This window comes from Lipotes vexillifer, unplaced genomic scaffold, assembly GCF_000442215.2.
Source record: "Lipotes vexillifer unplaced genomic scaffold, Lipotes_vexillifer_v1.1 scaffold916, whole genome shotgun sequence".
Taxonomy (NCBI): Eukaryota; Metazoa; Chordata; class Mammalia; order Artiodactyla; family Lipotidae; genus Lipotes; species Lipotes vexillifer.
This window is the reverse complement of record NW_006798383.1, coordinates 3,925,200-3,935,173: the sequence shown is the minus strand read 5'-3', so window position 1 is coordinate 3,935,173 and position 9,974 is coordinate 3,925,200. Positions and strand designations below refer to the sequence as shown.

General features: G+C 48.1%; 1 protein-coding gene across 1 annotated transcript in view; it reads left to right on the top strand.

Moving 5' to 3' along the window:
* SH3PXD2A (SH3 and PX domains 2A) overlaps positions 1-9,974 on the top strand; it is a 237,414-nt gene that overhangs the window by 79,994 nt on the left and 147,446 nt on the right. The window contains exon 3 of the mRNA XM_007470435.1: positions 8,623-8,698. Coding sequence (XP_007470497.1) covers positions 8,623-8,698 — 76 coding nt within the window. The remainder of the gene's footprint in view (positions 1-8,622; positions 8,699-9,974) is intronic.

The window sequence follows — 9,974 nt, the reverse complement described above, 5'->3', positions numbered from 1 at the left end:
TGCTGAACCCCTCCCCCAAAAAAGATCTGCTAATAAGTGTTTTAGAGGTGCTGTCCAGTCACTCCCACATCTATTATTTTTATATCTTCATGGGAAAGTTCAGAGTTGTGCCACCATTCTGAGAATCACTAGGTCCCAAAGGTATGATGGCCCCTGACTGAGGTGGGCAACTAGCACATGGGCCGGGTACATGCGCAAGGTTGAGAGGCCCATGGAACATAAAAAATAACTTTCTTAGGGACTAGGGTACATGATGGTGAATCCTCTCACACAGATCATGACTATGTCCTTAGCTGTATTTTAATTAATTTATTTATTTATTTATTTTTGGCTGCATCAGGTCGTCATTGCTGCGCGTGGGCTTTTCTCTAGTTGTGGCAAGTGGGGGCTACTCTTCATTGTGGTGTGCTGACTTCTCATCGCGGTGGCTTCTCTTGTTGCAGAGCACGGGCTCTAGGCTAGGCACGCGGGCTTCACTATTGTGGCACGTGGGCTCAGTATTTGTGGCTCGCGGGCTCTAGAGCACAGGCTCAGTAGTTGCGGCGCACGGGCTTAGTTGCTCCGTGGCATGTGGGATCTTCCTGGACCAGGGCTCGAACCCAAGTCCCCTGCATTGGCAGGCGGATTCTTAACCACTGCGCCACCAGGGAAGCCCCGGTACAGCCACTTTGGAAGACAGTTTGGCAGTTTTTTACAAAACTAAACATACTCTAACCATACAATTCAGCAGTCATCCTCCTTGGTGTTTAAACAAATGAGTTGAAAACTATGTCCACACGAAAACCTGCACATGGATGTTTACAACAGCATTATTCATAATTGCCAAAACTTGGATGCAACCAAGATGTCCTTCAGTAGGTGAATAGATAAATAAGCTGTAGCACATCTATGTAATGGAATATTATTCAGTGTTAAAAAGAAGTGAGCTATCAAGCCATAAAAAGACATGGAAGAACCTTAAATGCATATTGTGCATTTTAAAAATTAAAGAATCTATTTTTTAAAGGCTACATACTGTACGATTCCAACTATATGATATTCTAGTAAAGGCAAAACTATGGAGATAGTAAAGTATCAGTGGTTGCTCAGGTTGGTGGGAAGAGGACTAATAGGTGGAACACAGAGGTTTTTTAGGGCAGTGAAACTATTTTGTGTGATACTGTCATGGTGGACACATGTGATACATTTGGCCAAACCCCTAGAATGTACAATACCAAACATGAACCTTAATGTAAACTATGGACTTTGGGTGATAGTTATCTGTCAGTGTAGCTTCATCAATTGCAGTAAATGTGCTGCTCTGGGATGCTGGGATGTTGATGGGGGGAAACCAGGAATGTGTGGAGTCAGGGAGTATATGAGAACTCTCTGTACGCTCTGCTCAATTTTGCTGTGAACTTAAAACTTCTCTTTAAAAAGTCTATTAAAGAAAAGAAAACAACTTGTACAAAGCTACAGTAATCAAGATGGCATCCTACAGACCTAGGATAGACATATAGATCAAAGGAATAGAATTGAGAGTCCAGGAATAAACAAACCCGTACATTTATCCTGAACTGGTTTTCTGCAAGGGCATCAAGACCATTCAAAGGGAAGGATGCCTCCTCTTGTGGGCAATGAGATGAACATGTACAAAAACTTTTCAAAAGACTATGTGAAATACTGAAATAGGGATACCAACCAGGAGTGCTGTTGGAATTCCAAGAGAGGTGGTGTGACCTTAGGCTGGGACAGTCAAAGGCTTCCCAGAGTAGGTGTCGCCTGATAAGGCCATCAAAGAAGAAGGGGAATGGGGAAGTACATTTCAGACCACAAAGGATGAGAACTTTGAGAAAAGTCACACGTATCGTTATTGTCCCTCTCTGTTTCCGTGATTCTCCCTGCTGTGTCCCCGCATCTAACACAGGGCCTGGTGAGCCCTAAGTCTGTAGGATGGACAAACCAATTCTGAGGTTTCCCGTGATCTCTCAGAGTTCCCAGGGAGATGGAGTGACCTTGCCTCTTTGTAAGGGGAATCTCTAGATCAGGGAACCCACCAGCCTCTTGTAGTAACTAACGTTCCCTTTGTTCCTGAGCTGGAAATGGTCACAAGCGTTGGGGCCCCAAAACTGGAGTTGCTGGGAACTCCACCCTCTCAGAAGGGCGAGGCGTCGGCCTCTTGGGTTACAGATGTGCCCCAGCTGGGCCCGGGGTCCACCCTTCTCTCTCCCCAGTGTTTATTGCTGCTTAGCCCTGCCCACGAAGAGCTGCCGAATCAGCTTTCTCTGGCTGGGGCCAGCTCTTGAAGCCGAGCTGTCCTGTATCTCTCGCAGTATCCACCCCTTAGATAAACAGCCTGGCGTCCTCCACACGCTGCAGAGTTCTGACGTGCTTGCCGAGGGCTCCCTTAGCCAAATGCCTCTCACTCTAAGAAGGACCCTGGCAACGGGCCCTGCTTTTCCTCCAGCACGACTCAGGCCCTTGCTGGAGTGACAGGAGAATCCACTTCCTGCGCCCGAAAACGTGGCTGCAGCAGAATTCTCTGCGGGGCAGAGCTTCCTTCCTCACTGCCCACACACCCAGGCTTCCTCCTCAGGGAAGGTCTGGGCAGCCTCTTCATCAGACAGCTTCCCTCAGCCTTTCATGTGACGTTTCTCTATCAGACCCAGTCCTGCAAATTAGGCGCCCACCAGGTTACAGAACCCACTTCGCGGCCTGCCTGGCCCCGCAGGTGGGGTGACATTTGAACTGTGTATTACACGTGGCCGCACATGTTTATCCCACCGCCCACCACTCTGCCATACTGCGCACGGGCCACTTCGCTGAATGGGGCAGATTTTCGAGCCCCGCCCCGCCCTGCCCCGACTGAGTAAACTCAGCTGGCCGCCTGTATTTGGTTTGCTCTGGAGTCTGAGCCAGGGCATTGGCTTTTTTTGAAATGTCACCTATGGACAGAGAAAATGTCACCAACATCTGGTTAGCAGTGCATCGTCTTCCTGTGGCCAGTGGGCCCTGGAGATAACAGGGAGGACAGATGCCTCCCTCTTATCTAGTGGGGCGACCAGGTGACAGCTGTGCTAAGGTCAGCACCTGAAGGCTCAAGGTGGAGGGTGGCAGGTCAGCTGGGCGCTCACGGCTCTGGAGAGAGCCCACTGACCCAGTACTTTTAGCAGATGGGCTTGTCGTGGCCTCAGGGGGCCCAGACTAAGGCAGAGGTGGGGAAGAGGAATATCTGTTACAGGAGGAGGTGGGAGAGAGCCCAGCTGCAAAGCATCCTCAAAAGGCCTTTTGAGGAAAAACTCAAATCCGCAGGGCTATCAGATGACCCTTGCCTTCCAGGAGGCACGTGAACCCACGGAGAGGTTCAGACTGCTCTTGGCAGGGAAGGTACAGGGAACGTGACCGTCACTCTGCCAAGACAGAGCTAGTTTCACCTCCTACAGGAAGTCTTCCCTGACCTCTCCCTTCAGGTCCCACAGAATCCTTTGCACATAGCCTCGCCATTCCCCACCACTCCAAAACTTGCTTGTCAGTCTCTAGCACCAAAACAAAGCTTCACAGACTTCTGGGTAGGGCCCAGGAAACTGCATTTTTAACAAACACCTCCCCTCCCCCAAGGTGTCAGGTATGGGCAGACTTAAAACTACATTTTGAGAACCATCTTGCTCTAGAGCAGCCTGTCCAATAGAAATATACTATGAACCATATATATAATTTAACTTCTTCTAGTAGCTACATAAAAACATAAAACAGGTGAAATTATTTTTAAAGTATTTTTACTTAACCTGATATATCCAAAATATTATCATTCCAACATGCAATCAATACAAAAATTGTTCATGAGATATTTCACTTTTTTTGGTTTGTACTAAGTCTTCAACACCTGGTGCATATTTTTTTTTTTTTTTTTTTTTCTTGCGTGATCATAGTGTGGCCTTTCCCGTTGCCGGACGCGCAAGCTCAGCGGCCATGGCTCACGGGCCCAGCCGCTCCACGGCATGTGGGATCCTCCCGGACCGGGGCACGAACCCGTATCCCCTGCATCGGCAGGCGGACTCTCAACCACTGCGCCACACCTGGTGCATATTTTAAACTTACAGCACATCTCTGTTTGGACAGGCCACATTTCAAGTGCTTAATAGCCACATGTGGGTAGTGACTGCCATATGAGACAGCTCTAGGGCTTTGCTACTGTGGTCCATAGACCAGCAGTTTAAATTATTTCTAGCCCCTAACAGAGGGCTGGCATCTAGAAGGCACATAGCAAATGTTTTGGGAGGAAAGGAAGGAATGCATGAATCTTACGTGCCCCTGTCCACTTCTCTGGGCACCACCATCCCTATGCACTGTTAGTGAGAATCTCAGAATCTTATGTCTGAAAAGGAATTCAGGAGTCAGAGAACAAATGTATGTCAGAGCTGATAAGAAACTTAAAGTTTCTTTTTTTTTATAACTTTTTTTAAAAGGCTTACCATTTATTTATATATATATATTGTATATATTTTGGCTGAGTCAGGTCTTAGTTGTGGCACGCGGGGTCTTCGTTGAGGCATGCGGGATCTGTCATTGCAGCACAGGGGCTCTTCATTGCGGCATGTGGGCTTCTCTTTGGTTGTGGCGCACGAGTTCTTCTCTCTCTAGCTGTGGCGCATGAGCTCCATGGCTCATGGGCTCTGTAGTTTGCAGCATGCGGGCTCTCTTGTTGAGGCAGGTGAGTTCAGTAGTTTTGGCGCGCGGGCTCAGTAGTTGTGGTGCGCGGGCTTATCTGCCCCGCAGCATGTGGGATCTTAGTTCCCCGACCAGGGATCAAACCCGTGTCCCCTGCATTGGAAGGTGGATTCTTTATCACTGGACCACCAGGGAAACCCCAGAAACTTAAAGTTTCTGTATCCTAACTCCTGCCAGCCCCAAAGAGATAGGGCAATTTGGGTAAGTCCCTCAGCTTGCTGGACACAGCAAGCCACTTTCTTTCAGGAGAAAAGGGATCTGATGAGAGCAAATCACTCTACATGGGGCATGAGCTGGGCCTGCCTTTCTCCTCATCATCTCTGTGTTCTTCCTCAGAAATCCTATGAAGCTGCTGTTCCAAGGCCTCAGGCCTGGCCTTCAACGTATTAATTATATCCATGTATTTATCTTCAATCTTCTTCCAGAAAAGATTTAAGGAACCTGTAAATTTGCATAGGTTTCAATGAGATGAAACAAAAAATAGAAAAAAATGTTAAGAAAGGTTCATAGGTACATGGAAAGGGTGTTCACTCTGATATTACATGTAGTAGCGAATATCCAACAGTAGAGAGCAGGTAAATCAACCATGACCCATTCAAACCTTGAAACATTCTGCCTCACAATTAAGAATGCTGATATGGATCAGTGGCTGTTCACTGACCACAGAAGGAACTAAATCTTTGGGGGATGACATACAAGGCTCCCCACAATTCATCCCAACCCATCTTTGTAGCTTGGTCTTCCACAAGTCCCCCCAACTCTCCACACTGAAGCTCTTATGTTTCCTAAGCAGGAGAACATCTCACATATTTGTGGTTTTATATAAGCTGTTCTTGAGTTTCAAATGCTTTCTTCATCCAGTCTCCTGGTGAATTCATATCCATTCCTTAAAATCAACTTCAAGTGTCACGTCCTCTGTGAAGTCTGCCCAGATATTCTCAGGCAGAGTTGGACATTCACCTTGCCTAGAACTCCCTGCTAGTTTGGCATCTATCATAAGTCATTAGTATTACTTGCTCATGACTCTGCCTCCTGCCTCAGTTCGTGACTACCCCAGGGGCAATGGCTTTGCCTAATTCATCTTTCATTCCCTTTGAGATGAGATGTGGGACAGGAAGCAAATGTTCCTTGAAAGAATGGATAATGAATTAATGAACAGACCCCTCTTGTGGCACCTATCTCTTTCTACCTTGTATTGTCTTTGTTTGGATTCCTCATCTCTGTTCCTGGATTGACAAATCTTCCAGGACAAGAACAGTGTGATCCATTTTTGCATTCTCTACCACAGCCTGCCCTACTGCCTACTGTTTGAATAAATGAGCAAAACTCTAGTTACTTCCGATACGGAAGTAGTCACTGACGTGGGACAATGTCATTACACACTGTAATGAGAGTACTTGCTGAGCTTATTTTATCTACATGCATGTAAGAACATCTGGAAAGGATATATATCCCAAATATTAATGCTTCTTTTTCAGGGGGAAGGATTATGAGTGATTCTTGCTCTCCTTTTGACCACCTACTGCTTCTGTAATTTCTAGTTTTTCCCCTCAATGAACATGAATTACTTATGTAATATAGAAATAAAATTTACAAAATAGAATATGGGTGAGGAAAATGGGGAGAGGAGAAAATAAGAGTTTTACTCCATGTAGAATTTATTTGAAAATCTATTGATTAAAAAAAATCCTGGGCTTCGCTGGTGGCACAGTGGTTGAGAGTCTGCCTGCCGATGCAGGGGACACAGGATCGTGCCCCGGTCTGGGAGGATCCCACATGCCGCGGAGCGGCTGGGCCCATGGCCACTGAGCCTCCGCGTCCAGAGCCTGTGCTTCGCAACAGGAGAGGCCACAACAGTGAGAGGCCCGCGTACCACAAAAAATAAAGAAATCTAAGTATAGGTTTATAGTGTCATGGCCCATTGTCCATATTTACACATAGCAGGCAATTATTAAAGGTTGGAGAGGTGGACTTATAACATTGGGGTTTGAAAACTCACGAGCCAGCTTTTGTTAAATCTTAGACTGTGTTCAGGGAAGTGAAAGTTAATAACAGTGCAGTCACTGTCTTGTTTTGAATGGAATCTGACAATGACCCGCCCTTCACGTGTGGGCTGTAAATTGCTTGTGTATGTTGGATCTTGATTGTGCAAGAGAGGATCCTAAAATCATGCTGTAGAGCTGGGTGAGTGCGTGGGTAGATGGGAAAATGCACACGTACATACACTACACGTGTCAAATCTAGCGTAGGACCACATTTCACCACCTCCAAGGCAGCACTTTGGTCCAAGCCAACAAACAGGCTCCTGACTGGTGTCCCTGCTTCCTCGCTGTGGCCCAGTCACTTCCCTGTAGTTCGAGCCATCCTCTCCATGATCCGGGCCCCACCTGGATCTCAGTGCCTATACCTCGGCCCCTGCTCACTCGACTCCAGCCTCCACTCCACTGGCCCTTCCCCTGCCTGGAACGTTCTCCCCCCTCCACTGTGGCTCACTTCCTTACCTCCTGCCGGTCTCTGCCGAATTGCCATTGATTTGTGAGGCCTTCCACACCACTCTGTATAAAATAACTGTTCCTTCCTGTTCTGCGCCACCACCTCATCCTACTTCATTTTTCTTCATAGCATGTATCCCCCCAACACAGTACATATTTGTTTACTGTGTGTCTCCCCCCAACTAGAATGTAAACTCCCTGAGGGCAGGGACTTCGTCTCTCCTCTTTACTGCTATTTTCTTAGTGCTCTAAGTAGACGCTCATATTTGTTTACTGTGTGTCTCCCCCCAACTAGAATGTAAACTCCCTGAGGGCAGGGACTTCTGTCTCTCCTCTTTACTGCTGTTTTCTTAGTGCTCTAAGTAGACACTCATATTTGTTTACTGTGTGTCTCCCCCCAACTAGAATGTAAACTCCCTGAGGGCAGGGACTTCGTCTCTTCTCGTTACTGCTATTTTCTTAGTGCTCTAAGTAGACGCTCAATAAGTGTTAATTAATATTCAGAAGAAGGAATGGACTGCAGATGTCATGTGACGGATCTTCCTCATTTTACTGATGAGGCGCCTGAAGCCCAACTTCAGAGAAAGCTTGCAGCCCGGCCCAGGGTCACACAGCTGGGTCCGCGGGGCTAGATCCCACTCTCCATTCTGCTCCACCTCCTGCCCACCCACTCCTTGGAAGGGAGGCTAACCACACACACGCACAGGGGCTGTGGCTTCGTCCATCCTGTCTCCTGTGTGTTTTTCCAGTTTATACAGAATTTCAGCCCAGAATAGCAGAAGAAAAAACAGCTGTTCTTCCAGAACCCTGGAAACTCTTCCAATGGGTCTGTCCCTGGAAAAACAGCAGCGGTCTCAGGGTGGGAAGGTAGGAAACGGAGGAGGGGGTCCTCCAGCAGTTGGGGGCAGTGGGCTGGATTTGGTTTTGCAATTAAAATAACATCTGGGTCTGTTTCCGCAGAGCGGTTCTGGAAGGTGGGTGGTCTGTCTGAAGCATCAGGTGGGGCCTTCCCCATCCTGGCCCCGGGGGGTATTAGGATGGCAGGTGACTGAAGGGCTCACCCAGCATATGACGTATGAAAACAACTGGGTCGGGAGAAGTCTCTGGAAACCCCATCTGCAGCCTGGCCTGAAATCTTGCTGGTCCCTACCCTGGCCTCACTCCGGGTCATCTCTGGACACCTCCCTCTACACCCTCAGGCCTCCTTGAGACTGTTCAGACTCCCCCTTTGATGCATAGAGAGCTGTGGCATCCTCCCACTCATGCCCCATGTGGTTTGTTAATTGTCTGTGAAATGAGGGATTTGAGGCGTTGCTCATCCGTGTGAGGACAGTGGGGCCCTGGAGCAGTGGAGCGGAGTGGGGAGGGGACGCTGAGGGCCGTTCCAGTCTTCTGAATCCTGTTCCTCTGTCTGGCTCCTCAGATGCAGCTTTTGGATAAGTTTCCCATCGAAGGTGGCCAGAAGGACCCCAAGCAGAGAATCATCCCCTTCCTCCCAGGTAAGCGTTTCACGGCCTCACTAATGGGATGGGGGACACCCTGAAGAGGGGCATTCTGTAGGCCAAGAAAAGGCTGACTTACTACACCAGAAATTCTGGGCCAGGTGGGCCTAGCAATCTGCATGTTAACAGCCCCCAGGGGATCAGAAGCCCCTGATTTTGAAGGCCATTGCCTTCATAGAGGCCTCTCCCACCCCTCCAGGGCCACCTCTGCTCACCCCGGGCTGTGTAGCTTAGGAGGAGTTTCTCAGGCTCTGGGACTTTGGTTTCCTTTTTACAAAAAGCATGGAGAGATCAAGTTCTCCTATGAAAGGATGAAAAACTGCAGGCTGAACTCTTTCCACTGGCTACCATTGTAATCACAGGTAACCTTTAAATCAAGCACACTTCCCCTCTCAACCTGCTCGAGTCCTCCTGGCACCATTATCCAGCTGAGGCTCTGACAGCTTAGGTAACATGGCCTGTGACTTGGCAGAGTTAGGATTTGATCCCGGGTCTGTCTGGTCATAAAGGCCATTAACCATCACACCATTTTGGAACATGTTTAAGGCAATTGATTATGTTGTGTAATCTAGAGGGAATCTTCTCAGGTGTGTCATAACCTACTATTACTGTGACATGTTCATTAGGTGTTGGAATTTATAGCTTACAAAGTGCTTTTTAATTTGTGATCGTATGCAAATCTCCACACTGAGGCATGCATTATGATTTCTGCTTGAGGGATAAAGATGTTGAGGTTCAGAGATGTTAAGTAACTGCCCATAAAAGTGGCAGAGCCGAGGTGTGAACTTGGTCTCCTGCTCCAAACTGGGCTCTTTGCCCTGACCCATGTGGGTGGTGCTGCTTCCTGGGTCTCCGCATCCCCTACCTGTCCCCAGGCTAGTGAGTTGGGCTGGTTCCCAGGGGACCTTCCCTCACAGTGGTCTTCACCCTCCATTTCTGCTGGTCCTGGGCCTTCCCGGACATCAGCTATCGGTGGGACCATCACAAGAAGCAGGTCTGCATCTCATTAATCCCTGGCATGCAGCCAGCGCATGGTTAGTACCTGCTTGTTGACTTGCAAACCTACCTACGGGCAGCGCCCCCCAGAGAGCGATTCTTCTCTGAAGGTACTCCTCGTGCCCCCCCATCCTCAAAAACAGTGAAAGACAAGAGAAGGCATTGCCGCCTGCCCTCCGAGTCTTATGCTAAAGTTGGAGAGAATCAATTTAGCTACAAAGAACTTCTAAATCCTCCAGTTCAGATAAGACCAGAATGAGTCAGTGAGGGTGTAGGG